General features: G+C 41.2%; 1 protein-coding gene across 6 annotated transcripts in view; it reads right to left on the reverse strand.

Annotated features, from left to right (window-relative positions):
- Window positions 1–1,356: 1,356 nt before the first annotated feature.
- Window positions 1,357–27,854, reverse strand: part of arvcfb (ARVCF delta catenin family member b) — a 221,081-nt gene continuing 194,583 nt past the window's right edge. For 3 of the 6 annotated variants that reach the window (XM_069701664.1, XM_069701663.1, XM_069701665.1), the window contains 8 exons: window positions 19,117–19,265; window positions 16,295–16,445; window positions 15,233–15,446; window positions 13,823–13,934; window positions 13,313–13,400; window positions 9,423–9,514; window positions 6,668–6,780; window positions 1,357–4,468 (listed from right to left, as the gene is read on the reverse strand). In XM_069701664.1, the coding sequence (XP_069557765.1) occupies window positions 6,679–6,780; window positions 9,423–9,514; window positions 13,313–13,400; window positions 13,823–13,934; window positions 15,233–15,446; window positions 16,295–16,445; window positions 19,117–19,265 (908 nt within the window). In that variant the 3' untranslated portion in view covers window positions 1,357–4,468; window positions 6,668–6,678. The remainder of the gene's footprint in view (window positions 4,469–6,667; window positions 6,781–9,422; window positions 9,515–13,312; window positions 13,401–13,822; window positions 13,935–15,232; window positions 15,447–16,294; window positions 16,446–19,116; window positions 19,266–27,854) is intronic. The other 3 variants (XM_069701662.1, XM_069701667.1, XM_069701666.1) reach the window with 1 other exon arrangement.

Raw genomic sequence — 27,854 nt, forward strand, 5'->3', positions numbered from 1 at the left:
AAAGATTACAATTTAATGCCGTCTCTATTATTTATATATATAAAAAAAAAAAACATAATATGAGTAATATCAATAATATGAATGCCAATCACACGTGAAATTGGCAGCATTTCCTTGCATTTAATCCATATAGTTCCCAAATTTGCTCAAATTTGTCGACTAACATGATTTACAAGCATGAAAGCACATTCATTATGGGTATAATTACAGGACCCTGATTATAGTCTGTGCTGTCTACTGACATAGTTCATTAAGAGGATTCAATCAAGGTGTGATTAATGTTCCACCTGTGCCTCTCTAGCAATGACACTTCCTGTTTCCAGGGTAAAGTTTACATTATTACATTGGCGGACAACATTAATTATTTGGTCAAAAGATTTTAACTCATGTATATATATATATATATATATTTTTTAAACTAATTCTACGCTCACAGATGCTCAGAAACAATCATTTGTTTGTGTGATAAAAATCCTTCTATCAGGACAGTCACTTTTAAGTACATTTTCATATGATCTAAAATTGCCCCTTGGATATATTTGGAATGTTGATTTTATGTATTTGATCACACTTTTCCTTCTTTCATGACTAAAAACAGAATAAACTCAAATGAAAGATTCAGACGCTGTGAATATGCAGGCCCGCATATACAATAAGGTGACTACGCACTCTACCACACCTACATAAGAGTGAAAATCCGTGGAGGAAAAGATGCTAATGTTACTCGGACTGCCCTGCACATACAGAGGGCACAGACTGCTTTTGATATAACTTGCTTCTGCTGAAACTGCCTTGGTAATATCTTTAAAACGTTTGCTCGAAGAACATCAATAAGCAAAATGAGACGAGTTGGTCAGAGCACTTAAATTAAAGGGTCTGTTTGGATTAAATGATGAAAATGACCTCCGGTGGTTTCACAGTAATGCGGGTAGCTTCGATTCACTTTGTACAGACTTTGAGATATGCATCTCTGACATTTTGGCTTCCAGCCCAATGCAATAGAAGTGGACTAAATAAAATCTGATTACAGCATTGAAATAATAAATAAATAATACCCCCCCTCCCCCCCATAAAAAAAAATATATATATATATCCTCATGTTTACTCTCAATTATCCACATTCAACAATTCCAAATGGACTATTTCTTTGGTCAATTGTAGTTGCGCTGTAAACTGCTCAGCACCAACTGAAATTAGACTTTTATAATTTGGGTAAACTGACCCTTTATTAAGTCTGGGGTTTGGCAATAAAAACATTATTGCCTCTAGGGGCTGCTGTCAAAACTTTAGACCTCGAGTCTTCCTGAAAATGAATCACATAATCATATAAAATAAGACACAGAGCCGAGCAACGCCTTCTTTCCAGGCATGATTTATTGAAAACACACCAAATTTATACTCTACAAACCAGTATTTTTCCGTTATGTTTAACAAGCGTAATATTTGCCTCTGGGTATTAGTAAAATTAACATAATACATTCTGTCACTGTGGCATCGCTTCTGCTCGCTACGAAAGCATTAACAACTTTAGTCCTCTACAGGAAATCAAAACCATTTTTCGAATGACTATCTTTTTAAAAGTTTATAATACAATGTAATACAAGGCAGAAACCCACCAACAGTCTAACCTACTTGGGGTTTTGGGAGGGGGGGGGGCAAAGTGGGATGTGTGTGTGTGGGATGGGGGGGGGGGGTGCAGGATGATAAAGTGATGAGTTGAGTGGAGTAAAAAGGGAGGGAGGCTGACAAAGACAGAGAAGGTGAACAGACGTAATGTAGAGATGACAGTCGAAGGGGAGGAATAAAGTTATATAAAACACACATATCTTTATCTACCATGGAAAAGGTTAAGGCACATGATAGGTACAAACACATCTGCTACTGAGTAGTACAGTTACTTTATTTTGACGGTCTTGTATCGGTTATATCTACACAGGTAGGTTTGTTTGAGTCGATGTGTGTCCATGTCCGGTTGTTCTGTAGCACAGTTGCTTGGCTCTTTATTTTGTAAATCCACGACGGGCTGCACATCCACAAAACCAAAAACCCCCTTTCTGAATGAATTCATGTAAATACAACTCCAGATCCTTTGGTTGTGGTACTGCGTAGTGCAGTTAGGAATAGACAGTCTAATGGGTCTTTGTCCAATGAGAGCACACACTTCTGAGGACACACAAAAGGGATGCCGGGTAATTATACGTTTTTTTTTTTTTTTTTTTTTAGCTTCTGAAATTAAAATCTATACAGTAAAGATCTTTTTTTTTGTAGTTCCTTGATTTTTACCACAACGTACATCTTTGTAAACACTGTGTAAAATATGCAAGCTTTATAAAGTCACATACGTCACAAAGAAAAAAAAAAAAATCTGACTTCAACGCAGGCACATGCCGTTCGCCTCTATGACGCATGAGTGAAAACCACCTGGGACTGGATTCTCTTCAATGGCAACATGTCTCTGCATCCCTCTGCTGTTCTGCACCTCAACTGCCCACCCTGTAACGCTGTAAAAATATATACTATATGACCAAATTTCATGATTTAATCTATACAGTGCGATGCAACGCTTGTATTTTGCCTTGAACCACATCCAATCATCCGCCTGTAGTCTCTTCCTGCACACAAATGAATTAGTTAATATCCAAATGACACCACAAAAAAACTGGCACTTGGAAAGAATAGAATATAAACATCTGTACAGATTTTCTTCATGCTCACGACTGAATAATTCTCTTTAAGATGCACCGGTGAAGGAGGGTTCAGGGTTGGTGGTGATTTGGTGTAAATGCACTGGGAAGAAAAATTAGGGGATTTTTTTTTTTTTTTGTATTAACACTGCCATCTCTTGTCTATCCCATTTACCTCTGTCTGACCTCTGACCCCTCCAGAGTGTCTATTTTGAAGATGCAAGGGCAGCCAGTCGAACCTGTATCCAACGCCTTTATAAAGAACACTGCAGATAAACTTTTTTTTTCAGCAACCTTTTTGGACAAATACAAAATATAAATAGGTGATCGTCGGCGTAACGCGACAATATTTGACACACATTTAAGTTACGTGGTTATTTCTTGCTTTCAAACATGGTGAGCCTTTATCAAATGAGATGTGCTTTCCAAACAATGTGATATTAATATACAACTAAGAAGTCGGTAATTTTTATTGTTTATTTTTTCTCCTTCGTTTTTCCGTTTTTTTTTTTTTTTTGACCCGAATATACATTTATAAAAAAAAAAAACAACAAAAATAAAAAAAAATGCTTTTAGATCTATCCTTTCAACAAGAGAACAATCTTCGCCTCTCTTTTCAAAAACACAAATCATTTATAAACAAAATGCCTTATATCCTCTTTTAATACACATCATTGACAACCAGCAACCAGCCAGGAAACTCCGTATCACTGCACAACCTGAGTGGTTACTTGAGTAACCACAGCTCTGCGAGTGAAGGCCAACATGTCGTTCGGCTCATACATGTTGACCGCAGTGAAACAGAAAGTCTTTGTTGCTTTTGTTCATTTCCACTCCACTTTTGTGATGCAGTGTGAACAGAAACTCCATCAGATGTACTCGCTATGTCACTTGCTTGTCTCCAGACCACAACTTGCAGACTCCTCTGACATTATAAAATGGACATCAAACACCTGTTGAACACGTTTGATTTCAAACTCCCTCACTCAGTGAGGAAACTCACTGAGTGCACTTTTTTTTTCTTGTTTTTTTTTTGTTTTTGTTTTAAAACACAGTGAACCCAAATGGATTTGAAGTTCATGAGAGCAGGCTGCTGGGAGCACATGTTCATCCACTATGCTACAGCTCTTCGCGGGCTCGGTTTCTCTCCTTGTAGTTTCTTTTCGCCGTGTCCACCCCATCAAACCAAAAACAAAACATTCGGTGACCTTCAAACACACCCGTCCAAACCTGTTCACATCAAAATACCAAAAGTCAGACAACAAACTGAAAGCAAAATTCTCCAAAACCCACAACATTTTGTGATACAAACTTCTTCCAGATTTGAAAACTGAAATGACAAAAACAACAACATTCATTTCCCGTTTCTTCTACGACAGGTTTCTTTCCAACACACGTTCCTTTTCCGTTCGCTTTCTCTACTTCACTTTGTCTCCCCATCACATGTCTGTTCCTTCACCAGCACCGGCCTCCGTCCGATTCCCCGTCACCGTTAGAGCTCAACTAGAGTCAACACTGTAAAATTCACATGATGTCCAGTGGGAATGTAGATATGAGAAAGTAGTAGGAATAGTCACTTTTTATTCTTTTGAAAAATTTTCTCTGAAAAGCATGACTGAATGCTGGCTGCCGCTGGGTAGTCGCTGTTGTGATCATTATTTTATTTTTTTAAATCCCCTTTTCTGTACAACGTCCAACTCCAAAGATGTGTTCCACGTGAAATGGCAGTAGTGATATGAGAGATCCTCTTCTAGCTGGAGTGTGGCACTGTTGCTATTTTAAGCCTGAAGCACATGAATGAGAGAGAAAAATATTAGAAGAAATATCGAGTCAGTTTGAAATAACAGTAAATGAAGAGTTTCAGTCCAAAATTCGAATTCTAATTTCCCCAATAGAAAAAAAAAATGGTCAGGTGTAATCTGAAAGGTGTCGCTTGTCGTGACAAATAAAGAGAGAATTAGCAGCCAATGTAGCTCCACTCAGATGTAAGAGGAGCATCCCAGGTGGGGGTGGACAATATGGGGCTACAACAATACCACAAGATTTGGGGGTATTTCTGCAATAACAATATTCTTGATTGCATGACAAAATGCTGAAAAATATCTAAATATTCAGTTCAGTAACATACAAATGCAAAAGATGAAGTGTTTTTAAAAAAAATTGTTTTTATAGTAGGTAGAAACTCCATTTACCAATCAATGCATGGGAATTCGGAACGAAACTCTCCATTTGTGTTTTCACACCAGACAGCAAAGACAACCAGTCGGCATTTTCACAGTACAGTATTTGAAAAATGACATTACTGTCGAGGCTTCAGTCGTGTCAGTCCAGATGGCGAATGGAGGCAAGAGACAGCAAAACAGGTGCTTAATGTGCTGGATGAAACCCTGCATGTGCTAAATGAAGTGAAAATGACTTACCTGATGACTCATTCTTACCATTACCTATAGCTGATTGTAACTTAAGTGGCAAAAATTGCAACGAACACCACAAATCAAAGCACTTAATCTGTCAAGAGTCCCCCTGCGGAGTATTTCGCACGATAGTACAATGGATGGAAATGTAAGAATTTGGATGGAAGGCCACTGACGAGGATGACGGAGATAAGAGGATGACAATTGGGGAAGGCAGTGAGGTCTGATAAGAGGCCACTGGCAGAGGAGAGGACAATGGCAGCGAGGAGGAGGAGGAGAAAGAGGAGGAGAAGGAGGAGGAGGAGGCGGCGGCGGGAAGAGATAAATGCTGCTGGCAGTACAGTGACAACTACTGAAGCTCACCCAGATCAGCCTTGTGAAAGTCATTTAGTGGGATATAAAATGAAGGATCACACCACAGAGAAATACTACTAGGAATAAAACATGTTTACAGGTTTTAGGACACTGCGAATTTAAATTTCTTGCGTGAAATAGAGATTTTTTTTTTTCTTTCTCCAACAGACAGCCTTTATTCGATTTTACTGGTTTCAGTTTAGCATTTTACCGAAATACATTTAATTCTCTCCGGTAAAAAAAAAAAATGTTTTAGGTCATCTCTGAACCACAAAGATGCAGGTTTTCTTTCTTTCTGTAACTTACAGAAAAACATGATCATTTAAGTTACAATATAAGCCACGAAGTGATCACTTGTATCAGAAATGTACGTACACAATATTCAAATCAACTACTTCAGACCTCAAAATGTACACAAATGCATAAATTCATGTAACCCTCTGTTGTAATCTCTGATTCAATAACGCGTTATATGCCTATTATACGTGTTGCCTTCCCTCATCAATTTATCAACTTACATGAATGATTTCTCTGAAATCATCTTGCTTTGACCCAATGAAACGGCGTGTACGATGAATGCAGACAGAGGAGAGATCGGGAGTGTGTTTGAATGTGCGCACATCTTTTTCTTCCTCCCGATACTGCTTTTTTATTTTTTTATTAAGGGATAACTGAGTCCCTGGAGGATCTCTTTGGAGTGCAGGAGAATGATTCCCCTTCATCATTTGCCACCGATTTCAGCAAAGGCTGTCAGGGGAAGCAGCGAGTGAGCCTCGGCGTACATTTCAATGAGACAGGTGGTGCTGAATTGTAAACAGAGACCGAAGTCCATCGACTTTCGACGTGGATTGCAGAGCGGAGAAGTCACGTTGTTGTTTTTTTTCTGCGTCTGCAATTCATCTTTTAGTGATTAGAGGGCAGATTTACAACTCCAAATTTGTTGTCATTTATGCCCCATTAGCCTCAAAACCAAATTCAACATTAAATATAAGACATTAAAAGTTGTTTTCAATTGAATTACAAGTGACGATGACACAAATTTCCCTGAGAAGAACGAGGTGACTCCTCCGGCTGACTGCTCTGGGTGACTCGCAGGTGATAAAAGTGTGAGGGTGAGAGGAAAAGCAGAACGGGAGTGATGAACAAACAAGGAATGAAAAGGATGCCACAATCCATCCCAATCTTTGGTTTGTGCTTGAATTATTTCAGACCTACCATGCATGCATTTAGACCCAGGAGTCAACAGGTTGGGGCTTAACATCACAAGCGTCCACCAGACTGACCGCAGGCCTGTTACTCCTGATATAGTGTTTCCTATTTGTGTCATTCTGCAGCCACAGGAGGGCGGGTTAAAAAAAACAACAAAAAAAACACAGGAAAACAAAAGGAGGTCAATACATTTCACACACACACACACACACACACACACACACACACACACACACACACACACACACACACACACACACACACACAGATGCATACAGGATCAGAGAAGCCCGTGTTAGTTCCCTGCCTTTAAGGAAAGCTTGGAAAGAAGTCAGAGTGATTACAAAACATGCAAATGAAAGAGGGAGAGAGCACTTCCAACAGCCAAAGTTGCATTCAAAAGCGGGCAGAAACACCTCCTGGAAGTACAGTCGGCAGACTTCGCATATAGCTTTGGAATAAACGTGAGCAGGCTCGTACACTCTGAAGATAAACACAACTGTTTGCTGCGATTACTGCTGTCTGTAGCTTCAGAGCTGGTTCAAATATTTGCCCTTTCAAGATGTGACAGTCTTATCTTCGACTCTGAAATGCTTTAGTGGTTAGCCTGATAGGATGAAAAGTGCTTGTCAACCAAAATAAAACGGTTGAAGTTTGAACTTTGTTGCTGTATTCTTTGTTTATATGACTTCAATGGCTGAAAATCCTCAAAAGTTTACACTCCGGTCTCGGCTCTGCGTTTGAGGGCAAACTTTGATTTCATTACAGCTTCGCTAACATTTTGTCAAGGCAGGAAAAACATCAGCTACAATAAAAATCAGCACTGAAAATAGAAATGAAAAAAAGAATTGAACACCAGCTGAAAATCATTTCTTATGGAGACGTCCGGTGGTTTAACTTGGTGTCTGAATATTGTAAGTTTTAACCAGAGAGCAGTGAAACGTTGCTTTCACTCTGGTGTTGAGCTGCTCTTTAAATAAAAGAAATCACTGCTGATAGAAATGGACATTTTAAATAAAAAAAAGATCTTGGTTTCATCTCTTAGATATTTTCTGTTATACTAATCTCACAGTCGAAGGAAACACAGAGAACACACGACCCAACTTTAGACTTTAAAGCAAACATATACCTTTTGAATATCACAGTCCTCTTGGAAATGAAAGCTTTGTATGTTTTGTATTGGTAACACTTCACTTAAGGTTGAATAAATTATCATGAATTCCTGCATGACTTCACGCATTAAAACCATGAAATCGTCAGGAAGTAACATGACTTCAAAGTCTTTCATTCACAATCTCTCGCATGAACAACACATTAATTAAAGCTTTAACTAAGGTGCGTACATCATGAATCATCACGAGTTATTAAACATAATCATGTGCTCCAACGTGTGAGAACAATTAATGAGAACAAATGTTTTTCAATTGTTATGATGTCTGAGTTTATATGTTCGTGTCCTATTCATAGTAACCTGCAGGTAAGTGGACAGACCCAAAAATAATAATCACAGATGATGAGTTAATGTTTGAATTAATGTGTTGTTCATGCATGAGATCATGAATGAAAGACTTTGAACTCATGTTACTTCCTGGCCATTTCATGAGGTATTAACGTATTAAATCACGCTGAAGTCATGCAGGAATTCATGATAATTCATGTTTCCTTTTTGTAAAGTTTTCCCATTTAATCATTAAACAATAAAGTGCACTCTTGGTGTAGCTTCCGTTGGCTAATGTTAGCAAACTATATATAGATATTTATTTGTGATTGGCTTCACTGAGTCAGGTCAATAACTTCATGACTATCGTGGTACTGCTTCAGTGCTGCTTGCACTACCGTTACACTACATTTTAGCATTTACCATTACTTACCACAGTAATCTGCGGCCACAGAGGAGGCGACACTTTCTGTATGACTTTAAATCAACGTTGTGAAACTCTAAAAACTTTCAAAAAACTTAAATTATCATAAACTTTTCCCGATTTTTAATAAAAACACAAATAACTAGACACCAACATCAAAGTGATGATATTGTATTCCAGATAAAAACAACAAAGCTGCAGACTATTAACTGGAGACAGATTTAATTTCCAGCCTTTATTTGCCTCAAAAATATTTTTACAAGTTAGTTTTAACTATGACATGGACATATGCAAAGCGAGTCTCTTTACTGCATTCGTTTTAGAGTCCCACAAGGCAAACCCCGTCCGTGAAGCACCAAAGTAGCAGAAAAATTAATTACAAAAAGTACTTGAGCGTCATCTGACACATGTCGAACATCCTCTGAGGCCATCATCCTGTGACTCTGCTTTGAGGCTGCATGGCCAATCAGCTCGACGGATAAACAAACTTTGGCTGAAGCGTCTGTATAATCAGCAGACGACCACTTGATAATGCAGCAGCCTGTTCATTGCCAAGGCGAGGGGTCGTCTCCACGAGGAGCGCTTGTTGGCGGTTCTTTTAATCAGTCTCAGATTAATTACTTTACAGACTCCAAAAGCTTACACTCGATTAACTGGTGGCTCACAGATCTGAGGCTGTCCACAGCGCGCGGAAGCTGCGGTGGCAACGTTAACAGAGAGCGACAACTTCCAACCTCTTTAAAGAATCGATAGGATTAAGAGCCTCTAATGAGGACCCACCACAGAAAACAGAAAGAGAGAGACACAAAGGGAGAGGACGTGGTAATATTTCAATGAGACGTCATTATTTCATCGTCGGTGCCCCGATTCCCTGAAGAGATCAGACGAGCTGTCTGTACCTTTAATGGCTCCCGTTCTGTCAGGTCCACCGAGCCGTCCACTGCCTTGTATTTGCAGTCCTTGTCCCTCTGGTCAATGGTGGAGTATCCATCTAATGAGGTCAGACAACAATAGTCAGCTAATTGCTCTGTCTCTTTGATGGAAAGAAAAGCTCTTGACAGATCAATTGTTGTTTTAACCTGTGAAGAGAGACAGAAAGCTCATCTGCACTGCAGCACTTGGCAGGAAAGTTGTTGGACACGGCGGAGTCGAACCCACACGCCATCACACGCTTGTCTAAACTTTCTCATGTTATTTACCCTCAGAGTAAGTCTTAAACAAACTAGATGAAGTATGTTCAAATGTTTTTGACCCTGTCTTCTAAACCATCTTAACAAATGCACACACAAACAGTATTTTCCGCTCTAACCAGCAGCTTCTCTGAGAACAGCCCGGGATCATGCAGAAGCCGGTTTACTGGAGAAGACTGCGCTGGCCTCGGCTTGGTGTAAAAAAGACCACCATGACACAGGTCACGCAACAAATGTTTGTTAGTTCATATAGGCACACAATTTGGGGCTGGATGGACGGATAAGACAGCTGACTTTCAGCCAGGAGACTGAGATTTGAGTCTGAGGGAAAGTGACAAGGATTTCTTGAAAGAAATATTTTCCTCACTTTAACCACCTCAGATTGTTTTAAAAAAATATAACAATATGCTTTTCTTTTTTAACAAAAACTAAGTACATGTTTTTTCTCGCCTAAGCAAAGCGAAACCAGGACACTGACACGCTGTCCTGTAGTGGACTGGCAGGTGTATTACACATTTAGGCGTGACACCAGGTTGCAGACAAATGCTGTGTTTGGTTCTACTTTGACCTTTTTCTCCTTTGATAACGGATGTCCGTAAGGATGTGTGGATTTCTGCACCTCAGGCTCACTTTGCTGTATGACAGCGTTATCAAATGGAGAATTTTCTAGATGCCTTTTGAATCATTTTATGAGAATTTCACCAACATTCAGTCTGTCATATCTGGGAACTTATCTTTGCATTTTGGGTTTGAACGAGGTTTGGATGCACAGTATGAGTTTACGATGACTGACCCAGCGGCACGTCACTGCTTATTATGAGGAGAACATCTCTAACACAGTTGTCATAAATAAACATCATGAGTTCCGGTTTGCAGCTGCTTTATACAGCAGCATCACACTCTCTCCTTGAAGAAACTCTTCTCCTTGTTGAAAGTCAGTGTGAAAAGCTATATAAATGATTCAAAACTTCTACTAGAGGTAGAAGTGTTTTTTACTTGAAGGGATTGTGAGATGCTCGATAATTACAGGCTCAGCAGCGTGGATATAAAAATTTAAAAAAACAACATCTTAAAATCTAAAAGAGTGAGTTTGGGGAAAAGGATAGAAAAAAAACACAATGGACAAAAATCTTATTCTATCACCCTCAAGTGTCACAAATGAACATGGAAAAAGACTCAAAAAACACTAAAAGACAGTCAAAGTTGCAATTCTATATTTTTAACACCAGAAGGAATATTTACTTTGAAGGAAGCGCAGCAGAGGAAATGTGCCCTATGATATATTAAGAGTATATTCATTATGAAGTGAGAGAACCACCCACATCTTGCAGTGTTGAGCATCTAATGAAGGCCCAGCTTGGTACAAACATCTTGTCAAGAGAGGGGTCTTGCATACAGCATCAAAGAGCTCATGTCTGAAGCTCAGTCCAAAGCCATCAAACCAAGATCAGTGTTCACTGGTTCGAATTTTCAGATAAAAAAACAAAAAACAAAACATCTTGGCAACGGTTAAAGAACTAGCAGAGGAGATGCCGAATCAAAGACGGCACTATTGGACACCGGAGAGAGATTAGGGGAGAGCTAGCTCTTCTTTGGCTGAGGACGAGCATGCAGTCTGGCTCTTACCTGGGCCCAGCTCATCCATAGGTATCATATCACCACTGCCACATTTCCTGGTGCCTGAAAAGTATTCATATGCCATTTGTAGAAAAAAAAAAAAAAAAAAAAAAAAAAAAAGGCACACACACAAAACTGAGTCATTGAGCCAAAACGCTGCTGCTGCTTTCTTTTTTTTTTTTTCAGGGTGATGGTTCTCGGCCAGTGATTGAATAATGCAAACTGAGAGTGGGCAGAGATGAGCGCTGCCATTCATTTGCATGTATGGATGAAAAAAAAAAAAAAAAAAAAAAAAAAATCAGGACAGTTAACTGCTGCTGCTACGGTGTTGACTCCTCTGTCAAAGAGATGTTTGTTGTTGGGCCAATGCACTACACAATTTCCCTTCCCGCCCCTGTACATACTGCTGCTGCTGTAGAAAACCTCCACCTTAGTTCTTAAATGTGGAAACAGCAACACAAACTTAAAAGTTCAGGTCATTTTCTTCATCTCTGACACTATTACAATAATTTAAAAACCATCTAAAATGCCTCTCTTCATTTTCATGGAGGATAATTCCATCAAAACTAACCTTCTCAGTGTTGGAAGGTTTTTCTGAAACAGCAGCAGTACGCTGTTCAGAGCTCCACTTCCCATTTTTAGTTGCTGTTTTTCTTTCTGACTCCTATGAATAGCATTATTGCAACATTCAACACACCACAGCTTCACCACGCACGGGATGAGAGTAGTAATGTGGTAAGCACAGCGCTTCAATATAGCCATGAGAAAAAAAATAAACATACATGTCCTCGGTGAGTGGACACGGACACGCACACACACACACACACACACACACACACACACACACACACACACACACACACACACACACACACACACACACACACACACACACACACACACACACACACACACACACACACTGCCCAGTAGATGTTAGTAGTTTGTTTCAACCTGCTTTGAGGACTTTCAGTCTTTCGGACAATCTATTATTATATTACTATTTTTTCCATAATTTGTTTTTTGAGCCGCTTCTTAAAGGATGACTCCCAAGACTTTTTTTTTTTATGTCAACAAATCCCATGAAAACCAGAAAACCAACAATGTGTAGCCAAAGGCTGATATACCTTATTCTCCATTGCTGTCCCAACACACTGTTAAACAAGGTGACATGTTCCTTCACCGTCATCAAATGGGCACTGGAGTGTATTTTAAATTAGCCCCACACACAAAATCTGGCTGCCAAAAGTACAAAGCACACACCTGATGAAGATAGTACCTCAAAATTGCAAAATTAATTTCCATTTGGGTAAGTGCCAGGCTGTTTTAGGAAATTACTGAATATGTTTTAACCAGACTGGGTCAAATCCGGCTGAATGATATGAAATTCCAGCAGGCTTCTAATTTTATTAGGCTCGGAGACGCAGTAGCAGTAATACAGTATATTCTCCATCCCTTCCTTAACCTATGGCTGTGAACTCTGGGTAATGACCACAATAATAACATCACGGAGTGGCACCTGGGATGAGATGGATGAAGCTGCGGGGATCTATGATTCTCTGATTTCCCTACTGCCTCTGAGATAAGCTTTCCATTTGAAATGAACACAAGAAGTTGTCGTAAATTTGTCAACCAATGGTCAGTCGGTGACAAGGATTCAGCTGTTGCAGTCCAGGACAAAAGTGGAATCTAATGACTATAATATGTTTTTAAAGACTTACATGTTTAACATGAACCAGCTTGGCTCAGGGCTGAGTGCTGACCAAGACATTTTCATGGGATTTGAACATCCTCAGTCTCAGCCTTCAAATAAGGCGTAGTAGTGCATACTCTTTAGTGAACTAGATAACAGAGGCATTTAGTTGTTCTTCATGTCAGTCATATCTAAATCTACTAATTTAGTCCTCTAAGCAGGCAAAAACAGCAACACACACACACACACACACACACACACACACACACACACACACACACTGACTGACCTTGGTTCTTCTCCATCAGGGGCAGAGTGGTGTCATCATAACCTGGCTTGCCGTTCTTGGTTGCTTTAGGGGTGGTTGTCACAGCGGGCTGAGAAGAGAGAGGGAGCAGGCAGCATTAAATCATGCAGCTAAAAAAAAAAATAAATAAAAATAAATTCTCTCCTATTTGCCAGTTACGATCGAATAGATAATCATTCTTACCATTTAAAATATAGATATGATAATATAATTATGTTGGCTTAATGTTTTAAACATGTAATATCAGTAAAAGCTTGGTTCATACACAAGTTCATATAAATCTTAGTCACCAGAGATGTTTTTTTAGGGGTGGCTAATGAAGCTGCTAATACTTTTTTGATGCACATACTCTATTAGTGGAGCACTTCATTCATGGAAAAGTGGTTCTTCTCAAAATTATATGCATCTAAAATGATTAAAGAATATTTTTTTGTGTCTGGATATCAAAATAACTGCAATAACAACACTTCGGATGCAGATTATATTCAGTACCTGGAAGTGGCTTTTGTTCCAGCCGTCCTTAGTCAAAGTGTTCCTCAGGTCCTTATAACTCCACACTGTCTGCAACACGTGAGACGCTGCCTTTGTTTCGCGTGCTGATTGGCTGAGAGCCACAAAGAAAAAAGGAGGAAATAAATGAAGACACTACTTGAGAACTGAAAATCAGAAACCCCATCTAACCCCAACACGGTGTGCTAGCAAAGCAGCGCTGCAATCAATCTCTTTATTCAAAGACGTTGAGTCCCCCAAGCTGCTTCGGGGTCTACTTTTCAATTCATAGCCAGATGAGTGCACATTTCCTTTCATTAGCTACCTCAGAGCCACCAGTATTAATTACATGTGGGTGGGGGCGGAGGGGCTCACTTCAAAGAAAGCTAATCTCACGAGGCTGAGGGGAAACACAGCTATTTGGTCTGAGAATAAACGATGTATATTCATGCTAGTTGGAGGGACTCTCCATATGATCGATACATCGCCACACGAGGACGAGCCTTTTGAAACGTGCTCTGGATCTTATATTAAAAGGGTGGTGTGGCACGGATACACTTTATTTCACAGTGGTTAACGTCACGGTAACGTCTTGGAAACAGCAACCTGAACACACACATGTAAAAATGATGCAAATTTTCTTTCGAGGTCATTCTATAATTATTACATGTAGAATGTTTCAACGGTGAGTGCTGTTTCGGTTTGGCTCACTGTGAGTAATAAAAACTGATTAAACTAACAGTGTATACACTATGATGGTAAACACACACAAGAAAAAAAAACAACTATTCTCTAGACAGTTGATTAAAAGGCAAATACTTCTGCTGAGTTTTTAACTGTGAAATGCTTTCTGGGGCTCTCCATGCAGCGTGTAATACGTCCGTCAGTCCACCAGAGGATAAGGTGTCAGTGTCACGTTTTGCCTCGCCTAGACGTGAAAAGTTTACGCATCTACGATCGAGGAGATCAACATAACGTAACATATGGAGGTTACACGACGTATGTTTAGTAACTTATCTGACGTACGTAATGTTACTTAAGTAAAATGACGAATTTCAATCCAAACCATGATCTTTTCTTCACCTTTACAAAGTCATTTTTGTGCCTAAACCAAACTGGGACTGGGACTCTTCTCCTAAATCTAACCACCTGGTTTTTTTGTGCCTAAACTACAAGTGTTTAATTTCTACGCTGGAGCGTCAAGACGTGACACCGATACAATATTGTCAAGTGGATTGACTTCTTACACGTCATCTGTTATATCAGGTCGCTCTATGTGTAAAAAATAGTCAAATCAACACTTGGCAACCTCAACAAAATCAATCTGCAACCATAATTTGATCCAAATAAACCAGCATGCTATTTCTCAACCGAGAAACAGTCATAAATCAAGATTAATGACATTAACAGTACCCTGTTTGATGTATTTCTGACCTGGTCCTGTTGATGGCGACCAGCTTCTCGATGGCCTGGGCCTGGATGAGGGAGCGAGCGTTTTCAGAGCTGTCGGTAACGATCTCGTGGATGGTGTTGAGGATGGCGACCACAGTGTCCTCCTCCAGGTTCTTGGCTGGCCGCTGCTGACCGCTGGGCAGGTTGGTCACCAAGTCCCGCATGGCATAACTTCCTATAAGGTGAAGTTTTTGTTCTTTAACAAACAATGTTCTACAAAATGAAGGCTTAATTTGAAAAGTCATCGAGTTCAATCCAAAAGAATTGCTCAAGTTACGATTGCTGTACTGGTATAGGATCAACTCTGAAAATACTTCAGTGTCCACAATCTCAAATCTAACAAAAATGGTTGGATTCTCACGCATAACAGATGAGAATTGTTTAAAGGGTAAATTTCATGGTTTTTCAAGTATCTTACATAACAGTACTGAGTAAACGAAACACAGTGTTTGGCCACTTTCAACTGCAGTATAATAAGACCCATCCTAATGTGATTCCAATGTCAGACTTGGAGAACAAAATGTTCACTTCTTTCACATAAAAATGCATTCTCAGCAGTTTGAGTTACCTAAATCAGTTGGGTGTTACAGTGTGTTCCTTCTCACATATGATGGAGGCACAGTAACAAGGAAATATTGCACTGAAATTTCCTAACTGATGCATTTGATTCGACAAACTCAGTCTGCTGAGGCATCATTTTAGCTGTGGCTGAACCTCAAAGTGCATTTTTGCAGAGAGAAAGGACAGGACATTGGATCCCATGTTTACAATGGAATTGCATCACCGAGAGAATCTCAACAAGGCCAGCAGGGAGGAATAATTACAACCATCAATACATCTTTCAGTGTACATGTGACTTGTTTTAAGACAAGTCTTAGAAAAAAAATACAACCAAATCTTTAAGAATTAAGAAACTGCTTTGGTCATTGACCTTTGTCAGGCCTTTCCTACTGTATTGGTCAAATCCACTCTATTGGGGTGAATTTGAAGTCTTAAATCCTGAATGAACGTGCGGTTTGTTACCGATCAGATCTTTGTTGCGGCGATCGATGGACAGGTTGCGCAGGGCGATGGCCACGGCTCGGACCACCTTGTCGGAGTCGGAGCGCAGCAGCTCCACCAGGATGGGAAGACCTTTCTCCTTACGCACCGTGGCTCGGATGTAGTTGGACCACTGAAGAGCAGAAGGATGGGTGTGATGTGACTGCTTTTTATAGGTAGACTGCAGCGTCCTGTTTGACATTGTATATAATATATAGATATATACTGTACTGTATGTACTGTATATACTGTGCATTTTATATTTAATATTTTTTTACTGCTATTTTATTGCTTTTCTATTATTCTATTATTATCTTATTGCTTCTGTATGCTGCTGTAGCGAAAAAAAAATCCCCTCGGGGATTAATAAAGTAACTACCTAACCTAAACCTAACCTAACATTCATTAAGACCTACAGATTCCCACCAGGGAGCTGCCTAGCATGACCACATCTAAATTATTCTGGCCCCTGGAGGACTCCGGGTCACCTTTGTGACACCGATCCAATGTGGAGAGGACATTTTTAAAAATATATGTGCTTTCATGCTTGCACATACAACCTATATATGCCCCTGTACACTCTATCATTCACTCAGTAACTACAAGACAGCTCATCTCAGCTCCTTAGGCTCGACTAATTCCTAACATTACACAGTGGGGCTCTGAATGGACATGTGATATAATTTGTCTTAATTTAAACATCAGAGAGAGAGAGAGAGAGAGAGAGAGAGAGAGAGAGAGAGAGAGAGAGAGAGAGAGAGAGAGAGAGAGAGAGAGAGAGAGAGAGAGAGAGAGAGAGAGAGAGAGAGAGAGAGAGAGAGAGAGAGAGAGAGAGAGAGAGAGAGAGAGAGAGAGAGAGAGAGAGAGAGAGAGAGAGAGAGAGAGAGAGAGAGAGAGAGAGAGAGAGAGAGAGAGAGAGAGAGAGAGAGAGAGAGAGAGAGAGAGAGAGAGAGAGAGAGAGAGAGAGAGAGAGAGAGAGAGTAGATTTTACTTCAAATTTTTTTGTAACATGAAACATTAAGTTTGACATAAAAGGGTTTCTCTTCTAAGCGCTGATACCCCAAGAGATGTAATTAAGCCGAGAATAGGCAGAGCGTGACCACCAGGTGGCAGTAGTAAGCCTTGTAAAGGAGGTTAATCCTGAGGTGCTAAACAGAAAGAAAAGAATGAAGAGGATTCAGAGTAGAAGCTCGGCTATCCTCTCAGGGAGCAGGACATGTTTTGTCCAGCTACCAGATGTGACAGTCTGATGAGGGAGTGGCTCCACAGGTTCCTAAGCCCAGGCCAAGCATCCTGATCAGCTCCAACAGGGAGAATACAGCCCGAAGGAAAGAAGGATTTCACCTCAAAATGCTCACCTTAGCTGAAAATTACTACTTTACAACACTAATAAATGTGACACTCAGAGCTGCACGGGAACTTAAAAAAAAAATCAAAAAATCAAAAGAGTTCACGTGTTATTTTCCATCAGAGTGGCAACAGCTTGTTTCCGCTGATGAAATCGGAGGACCGGTGGATGTATTTACAGCCTGACACATGGGTGTAAGAAGAGGCGCTTTCGTGATAATGCTGCCGTGGACTCAATACAACCAGTCGGCTGAAAAACATAAGTAACCGCTCTCGCCCGGGGTGCTGTGCATAAACTGGCATCTGACATCCAGCCCTCCCTGTTGATAATTCAACCACTGCCTGCGAGCCATACAGCCTGTGAGCAGCTCCACAGTCGCTCTAATTGGAATAAATGTCTGGTTGTAGACATTCTCATCTCATCCATCATCACAAGCAAACATCTACTACAGATGAGAGTGTGGTGTGCATTACTTATATAACTCTTATCTAATGTAATGCCACCTCTATGGAAGAGGTTCCTGACTGAGGAAGGTGTTATCAGTACATTTCATCTCTTGCCTCGAATTCCTGTTGGTGTAATTGGGTCAACATAAAATTGCTTGATCACATTACCTGTTCACCAAATACTCAAATGTATCTGCATAAACATATTGTATATTTCCGTCACTCGAGCCTCTGAGCGATCAGTGCTATTTAACTTTGTCAAAGCAGAGCTCATCTTTTTCTCAATGTCAAACCCAGACTATCAGACCCAATTTTATTGCGTGAATATCCAGGTGTGGCGATGCTCCAAAGGGAATCGCTTGCAGTCAATTCATCCTACTGGGCCTTTGGGTAATTTTAACCAATCAGCAAAGACCAGCCACCCCTGCAACTAATTACGGCCATTGTCCACCAAAGCATTTTTTTCTGAGTACAGCTTATCTTTTTAATTGTTTGAATGAAAGCCAGCAGCAGATTTTTCTGGTCAGTGTTGAAAAATAACGCTGCGCTCGTCACTTTCGCCGTCCAATCATAGGGAAGGAGGGGCGGGACAAACGTGGTTAACGACCGACACTGCTCGCTGATTGGTCCGCCCTTCAGAGGGGCTGCGCAAACGCTAAAACGAGCCGAGTTACCAAACTGTTTTCAAAGCGAATACAAATTCAACCTTGAGCCACAGTCGGCAGCCTGACTACAAACTATCTGGAAATTTGATAAATATTTTACTGTCTGAGCTGCCTACATTTGTTCAATCGTCTTTCTGTTTTTAAATTTGTTTATCACACAGTCGCTATGCGGTTTGAAACCCTTTGGAAGCAGGTCTTTTTGACTTTTAAGCCCATCTGACTCATGGTTTTAAAGCTCCCATTGCAACACAGTTACTAAAAAGTCAAGGACAAAGACAGAAACTGGACAAAATGCGAGTAAGTGAGAACAAAACTCAGACAGAACATTGTGTTTTTGCGTTGTACCCTTCCAACCCCAGGACTCACAGTCCACTGTCCAGCGCTGAGGTTTTGCAGAGCCCCGGCAGCTGCCTCCAGGGTGTTGTAGTTCTGGCTCTCCGTCAGCAGCGATAGGTAGAGCCGCACCACTTCTGGCTGATACAGCAGCTCAAAGCCTGCAGGGAAATACAGAGAAACAAACGCACGGGTTTGAATGCCTGGTTAAGACACACAGCTCGGACAGCCCGAGTGAAGGTGCCGGCGGTGCAGTGCTGAGGTTTATCTCGGTCCGTGGGGAGTTTCCTTTTGGCACAGCAAAACAGGAAAGAAGCTTTGGGTTTGCCTTAAATGCACAACTCCTCCGGTAGCAGCAGACAACCTCGTCGAATGGCGCACAATTTGGATCGCAGTTTTAAAAATGTGAGAAAAAAAATTATAGAAATTTTAATCCTGACGGTTAATTTTGTTCCACAATAAATTGCAACTTCTGCATGAAGAAATGTTTGAACAGTGCACGGTACATTTCCACTTAGTAACACTAAAGCACGACCACTGAAAACACTTTAGTGTTATAAACGAGGAGAACACAGGAAGGATAAATTATTGATTCGAGAGCCCCGACCAAACCCTCAGTATTGGAGAGGGAGGTTTATCTCACCAGCACATAAGACATTGCACCACAGTCAATCATTAGGCCTCCCTCTGATGGAAACGTAATTACATTATCAGCTATTAGACAGCGCCGGCACAGGGAGAGACGAGGCGTCGAATCACATCAAATCAAATTTATTCATCCAAGGTTTTTCTTATTTTACACAAACAGGCTCATCGCTGAGAGTTTTTACAAAGGGACCAACGACACGTGAGACAATTCAATTAAAAGGTGGCAATTTGAGCGTGAGGACGTTTCCTCTGTCAAGGTCATAGCGAGCCGCTCACCTCTGGATGGAGTCTTGCATTTTTTATACTGCCAGAAGGGAGGGAGGAGATCTTGTCTAGTTTGTTTTTATTTTTTTATATTTTAGAGCAAACGTAGACCACAACATACATTTTCAGGGTTTACGTTATATCAGATTTATGAAGCACTCATGTAAAATGATCTTAAGATGTTTAGTTTGCGTACGGAAAATGCAACCAAGAAGCCTTCTACTTCAAAACCGGTATTTCCAATGACATTTACTGATGTGGAAAGTAAATGCCTTTACAGTGAGATGTCTAAACAAAGCCAGAAGTGAGGTGATAGTGTTTCAACGGGGGGCCCAATCAGCTATTACAACACCAAAGCTTTAACAGACTTCTGCAGTCCAGATCACAAGTTAGCTGATGCTTTTGAAAGTGGAGGTTAAAATTGTCTTTTACAGAAAATACAGCTTCCTTCCTATCCTCTACAAGAGCACACAAGCAATTTCAAATCCTCCTTCTATCCCTGAAGGCTCCAAAGAAAGAAAATAGAAGCCAGTGTTTCTTCCCATGTCTTCTAAGGCCAGTATTTCAAAGGTTCTATTTGAAAACCCCAGTATTATGTGGGCAGGCATATACAGTAACCCCATTTGATTGATGTGCACGGGTTCACGAGGCCATCAGTACCTTTTAATGAAATGCAAACAAGAGAGTCTTTTCTGTAACAGTGCAAAAGCAGGAATGTTTCCTTTTTTGTTGGGTTACTTTTCAGTTGAAGAAACAAAAACAGTTAATGACCAAAGTGTCATTTTTGTTCTCGAGAGGTAAACACATGAACTGAAATTCGTGCCTTTAATTCCGCATCTCTCACCGGTAATTAGCAGAAAGCAGAAAGCCCGGGTGCACCCTCAAATTGGCACATTCAGACGGAGCAACATCGTTGTTGGCATTTCCCCCCCCCCAAGAACATGCCTCCAAAGTGTGTGTGTGGGAGGAACTGCCACAAAATGTCAGAGTATTACTGGAAGTGCTGCTTGAGAAATCTTTAGTTTTTTTTTTTTTTTTAAAGAAGCAGCAGAAATCAGGAGTCGTCAGAGGCCGGGTTGTAACCATGTTCTAAAACATGAATCACATGAATAGATTTTCTCGGGGGCTTACGCGCGAGAGGAGAGCCTCCAAACCAGACACTCAGCAACATTCTGCACGCGCCTCATATTTCTGGGCCTGCTAGGTGCACACTCAGCAAACTGGAGACCATCATGCAAGGCAGTCCCGTTGACAGACATTTCATCTCCAAGGCAGATTCTCTCTGCACAAAATGTCAGCCACGTTGAACCTTCATAAGGACTGCCTGTACTCCAAAACTGCTCCTATTATGAAAACATCTTTTTTTAATTAATTTTTATTACATAATGTGTAAATCCACATTTCTTCCTCCTTCATCTTGTAATTGCCGGAGTTTTGGTCTTGCAACCAACTGAAGCAACTTATGAAATTGGAGTTTTACAAATGAAGGCCTCGGCACAAAAAAAAGAAGAAGAAGACGAGTACTGTTCCACAAAGGAGGATACAAATTCCAGGAAATTCACAGGGCCTTTACACTAATTCCTTTATCTCACTGTTGAGTCGGAGAGTAACTCTGCCAGACCTTTCACTCAGCCTCCTCAGCAGGGGCTTAATGTCAGCACCGAGTCCCCGAGGTCCGTCCTAATTAGCACTAGCCAGGTCGAGCTCCGTTGGCAGCTGTATGCTGTTGTTGTTGTCGTCGTCGTGAGTCGTCTCCTGCTAGCTGTCAGTTCGTTGGGCGAACTTACACTTCGGACAGGGAGATGAGCTGTCAGAGCGGTGTGACCTCGGCTCGGTGCAACCCGCAGCCCTGTATTCTGTGACAGACTGAAAACACGGTGAGAGGACTTAAACATGACGCGTACTGTGGTGCAGGCTGGAGTGTATGCAAATGAACTTTCCCCATTTTCTTTTAAACCATATAGCTACTTAGACCGCACAGAGTTCACGGTGCAGTAACTATCACCAGTAGTGAAGTATTAAGATTCTAGTCGTATACCAAATTTCACGATTATGTAATTACAAATCCTGTAGTTATGAGTTTGCTATAAAACTAAAGCTGCTATAATCAATACATTTGTATTAACTATTGAGCAAATGACAATGTCTGTTCAGACCAAAAGGGAAGCAAATTATTCCTTTTGAATTGAATCCGCGTCTGCCGTCACAAAACAACGTGAATCGCGTCTGCACGAGTTGAAAATATTTAACTTGAGCGGCTGTACGAGAGCGAGTAACGCGAGGAGAAAATGTACTTCGACAGCAAGTCTGATTGTGGTCGGGCTGTTCATAGTGACAAACCTGCCTAAATTTCATCAGCCAACTCTACGGTTCCCTCCAGCTTGATGAAGTGTTTTAGCGTCTTTCAGCTCGTTGTTTTTACTCATTGTGTGTTTTCTCTCTGCAATTTTACTACTGCGGTTCACTGTCATTTGTGTTTTAGTAGCAGGAAGCTGTTTTAAGCAAAAAACTCTGATACACCCAGCGCACGCTGCCTTCCCAGCAACAAACAACACATAAAGTTAATGACTAACTAGGAAACATAGCGGAGCTTTTAGCTACCAAAGAGAACTCTAACTGGTCAAGCTAAAACCAAAATTACTGTAGAAATAGAGCCGACATTGGACTGAAATTCATCAGGTGGACATGTCCCCAAACCTCTGTAGCTCTGTGTCTGCTGAACGTGTAACAACAACAGATTCGCTGAATCAATTTATTGATGATAATGTGTCAGTCTAAGTAATTAGTTGGTGTTTACAGCTTGTTTCCCGTGTGTCCAAAAAAATTTAATCAATGTATGCTTAAATATCGACAGGAAAATAACTTATGATGAAGACAGAGTTATGTATGGATTTGAGCAATATCATGAGACATTTTCATCCTGGATTACTATTAATGATGCATTCAAATGCAAGCAGAATTTTAATAATGCAGCACGTCAAGGAGCTAAATTAGTTTTTCATAATGTAGTCATGTTTTGGACGTCAGTAAAGTAATTTGTAAAGTAACTACTACCTCTCGATGTCAAAAAAACAACAACAAAAAGTACAATATTGCCTTAAAACTACAAGATTCTCCAAAATGTACCACGACAGAGAGTATTTCAGTAAATGTAGTTAACAAGATTCCACCACAAACCAAGTTAAAGACAAAAATAGACAAAAATCTCCAAATCATTACATTAAATGTACTTTAGTTCCAGATCCCAGTGAGTTCAGCCCAACGCATTTACTTTACCACTGAGTGTGTGTTAGCGTTGCAAAACCCACACACGACTGTGGCCTCTTTACAAGACTCCTGCTGAGCTCTGATTCACAACCCAGGCACACAAACACACACACACGCACACAGACACACACACACACACACACACACACACACACACACACACACACACACACACACACACACACACACACACACACACACACACACACACACACACACACACACACACACAGCTCTGCCACGCGCAAACACACCAACGGGCAGAGTCGGTGAAACGCACGCAGGAAATGCTCCTGAGATGGAAGCTCATCCCTAAATGAGGTGAGAGGGGAGGAGCAGCAGGTTATTTTTCAAAGCAGGAGACGATGGTGACAACTCCTGCAATTGAGGCGAAGCTCAATTAGTGCCCAGGCGCTGAAGTTAAGGGGCTCTGCGGCGCTGCAGTGCATGAAAACTGGGTTAGAAACAAAGTTGAGTTGAAGTGATTGAGCGATGGTCGGTGCAGGGCTGCGGCATTCATTCAAGTTCAAGTGGCTTCGCTATTGGCTGCAATTAAGGTGTAGCGGAGTGACAGGCTGGTAAAGGATAATGGATTAACCGATGGGACACGGACACACACACACACACACACACACACACACACACACACACACACACACACACACACACACACACACACACACACACACACACACACACACACACACACACACATTCATACATGTACGTGAACATAATGAAGCCTCTCCCTCTCAGATTCACGCACTCTGACAAACACCTCGCTGCATCAGTTCTCTCAGCGATCTCGGATAGTTGGCTGCATTCAGGTGGAACTGGATACAGGTCCACAAACACACCGCGCATGTCAAAAAGTGATGTTCATCGATCCGGGGCTGCCAGCATCGCGTACGGCGTCTCCTTCCCTGCATTTACACGGTTTATTTACTGCTCCTTTTGCTCGCACACACTTAGAGCACTTACATCGAAACAGAGGGGAGGAGGGGATGATGCCATATCACTTTCTACAACTCATAGGGAAGTTTTACAGTGCTGTGAAAGGAGAGAGGAGAGAGATGGTGGATGACAAACAGAGTGGCAGAAAATAGAAAAGAGCAGAAAATAATAAAAATAAAAATCCCTACAATGTATAATACTCCTATAAAAATTCTGTAGGAAAAGCGGCTCTACTGGTACTCTCATTGTTAAGTCTCTCCAGGTGGAAGGAAAAAAAAAAAAAGACATGAAAGACAGAATAAGAAAAAAAGAGTAAATAAATGCTTATAGAGCACCGCTGACCACAGGGTCACATTCTCCCTCCTGTGAAAGACTGCATAAATAAATGAGACCGTTCCAGTGGGGGAAGCCTGAAGTCGTTGACTCTCCGGTCTCACTCCACATCTGAGACTCCAGCACATTTAACCCCTGCCAGCCCTCTTTTTTTGAGGAAGAGTGTCTTTATGAAAGCATACGTGGGCACATGGGAGCGTGCTATAGTGCTAATGAAGAGCGTCGCGGGGCAGAAACACGGCGCGGCTAAAGCAGCACATCATTAAAAGTGGTACGCCGCCGATATAATCATGCTCGTGACTCTCTCGGGTTCATTAAAAACCAAAAGGTGAGCGGCGGAGCCACGTAAACAAAACAAGTAAATTGGCAGGGTTCGCAGAGGCTTAAGAAATTACTTCTACGGGTCTGGCTTGAGTCACACAGAGTTTGCAGTTTTTTTTGTTTTGTTGCTGTTGTTTTTCACTGCACGCTTGAAGGAGCACCAGACGGATGGAGTTTACAATCAGTGTCAGTTTTCCAATACATGATGGATGATTAGTTTTGGACGGGCCATTATGTATGCAATTCATCTGTAAATGCAGCTGCAGCAGCTTTGGAGAAGCTCAATAGGCCACGTTATATTTCTAATCGACATAAGACGGGCGTACATCGCTCGCACTGTCGAAAGAAAACACCACTGTGTGATCAAGATTTTTAATTACAACTGCAGACCTGTTGTTTGGGTAAACAAAAATAAAGATGCAAGCTTTTACTTAAGGTTTCCTTTGAGGAATGCATGCAAATATAACAGCTTAGATCGTAATATACTTGGTAGGAATGGATGGAAGTATCCTTGGGGATGGGTACAATAGATGTTTGCTGTCTATTCTAAAGCTTAAGTATTACTAAGGAGGAAACACTGAAGTCTGAATATCCGCTGGGGAATTACAAACCTCAATTCCATTTGTATGCTGGAGATGCATCTTAATGTCAGGTGTTAATGTAATTATGCTTCGATTTGAGTTCCATGTTAATGCCGGGTGTAAATTGCAGAAAGGTACATGCAATTGACTTTCAAATTCTTTTCCCACTGCTCTCTCCGCAGTAGTTTCTGTTGTGGCGAACCACTGTGAAAATGTGCTCCTCCACGTAGGTTACACCGAAAACAAACACTCTTTTGCAAACACAATTCGACCCGCGACTGGTTGAGGCTGATTTAAAACATGCGAGTGTCCTCATACTAAGCCGGAGGGAGAGCATGTGACGGAGGATCACATTCCTTGTCTGAACCGCATCTCTCCCGACAGACCTGAAGCAGAGAGGAGCCAAGACAAGAGTGGGCTGCTGGTCGGCGAAGGCCGTTCACCCTCCGGTCACCCCTTCAGACTGACAGGGTCCAGGAGTCAGAGCTTCATTTTCTCCTCTTGTGAGCCGGCTGGGCCCTGCTACAGATTGGCATCTCTATGGGCAACCCCGGGGCGGCTCACATTAGCATACCCACATGGTGTTTGGCCTCGGCTTGTTGGATGTTGATAAAGAGAGGCGAGAAGGTGGCAATTGGCCCATCTCTTGGACATCTACCCATCAGTTTTTGGGCCACAAAGATGTCCTGGCGTGACGGGGAGGTTGAGGAGAGGGGGAAAGGGAGGTTGGGGACAGAGACAAAGAAGACTAAAAGGGAAAGATATCACTCAAGGCACGAGGGAAATATGCAGCAAAGACCCTTCTGTCACTCCCTTCCTCAATCTTTGCCATTTCACTGCAGGGGTCCTGCTCCGGCGCTACCAAAAGTCTGGTCCATGAAAGCTTGTTTCCTTCCATTCAGCACAATAGGACCCTTTTGCAGCAAGCTGCCTCTGCAGTGACAAGGGAGTACTTCCTCTTTCCTGTGCTGATAGGCCAGAACAGTCCCGCTGTGGGCTTTTTGTCAAGAGAGGACACATCAACACCGGCAGCAAAAGTCCATTGATGAGCCGACAATGAAATGTCTGGAACTTCCAAGAACTTTCCTTTAGAAATGTTCCATCTCTCCGGCTACAACCCCTGAACTTTGGACAGCAACACGGAGCCAGTGGGTTTCTCACTCTTGAGCCATAGTTGTATTAGGTTTTTCTGTGGCTCACTCAAGAATGTGCCTCGGAGCTATCCGGCCTCTCGGTGGATCAGCGGTGGTAATGCTAGGGTTGTTTGTTTCCAGTGTTACTCCTGCTAATGTAATAGTGTTTTAGGGGCCTGAGATGAAGGTGTTAGTCTATATTAGAATCTCTGTCAGGTGGAAATATCATTTCCCTTCGGATGAAAAACATATTGACAAGATATGTCCCTTTTCCAGTTGTGTTGAGTACAGAACAGCCTCTCATAAGAAGTTGCTATTGAACAAATGGCTTTCAAATTTAATATCGGCTAATGTTTCGACATAACTGTCAGTTAGTACAGATTGCCTGTTGCAGAAACACAGGGTACCTCAGAGTACAATCTCTTTCTGTGTTTTATGGTGTAACCAAGAGCTGCTACCTCCATGTTAGGCACAAGTAAAAGCTGCATGTAATACATCCTGGTACTTTTATTTGGACATAATAACAAAATGGATTGAGGGGAAAATGCATTATTTAGTATTTAGCCCTGTGCACTCAGTCCTGAATTATTAGTGTATGACAACACTTCTGCAGGGGAAATATATATAAATGTAGCTTATTACACTCACGTGATTGTAATAAGTGCATCTTACATGCATGTTTTTCACAATTAGCACCATGTTACAGTGTTCAAGAATCATTGTTATGTTATGTTCTTATTAATGTGAGTTACTGCAATGACGAGTGTCTGACTTACATATATGAATGTGAATGTTCATAACAAGTCAGAATTACCAGTGAAAGACAGAATGTTCTCTGAAAGCCCAGCTTGGAGCCAAATAATGCAGAACACCCAAAAAGCACAAACACCTTATGTCGATATGATGCTGTATTGACTATGCACATTTTGAGCCCACATGAGAGAGGCAAGTTTTGCAATGTGGTCATGTTACCCTGGTTATTATGAACAATTAACAGTGTTTTATGAGCAAGTTGGGTACTATTTCTTTTGACACACCTGTTTTTTCCTTATTTATATGAGCTCCAAATTTGGCTTCATTTTTGGTTAAACAATAGAGCAAAGTTAGTTAGCTGGAATCTCCAGAGTGGAAAGAAGCATAAAAAAAGGCTACAAAATGAAGCCAATACGGAGGCACCAAAGACTGCAGTTCCTCAAATGGACACTTGAGGCGGGCTCCAAAAACACGTCAACTTCCATCGACCCCCATG

The sequence above is a fragment of the Brachyistius frenatus genome, unplaced genomic scaffold, assembly GCF_029030835.1.
Source record: "Brachyistius frenatus isolate BFR_SWC_R1_liver_20210118 unplaced genomic scaffold, ASM2903083v1 Contig_37, whole genome shotgun sequence".
Classification (NCBI taxonomy): domain Eukaryota; kingdom Metazoa; phylum Chordata; class Actinopteri; family Embiotocidae; genus Brachyistius; species Brachyistius frenatus.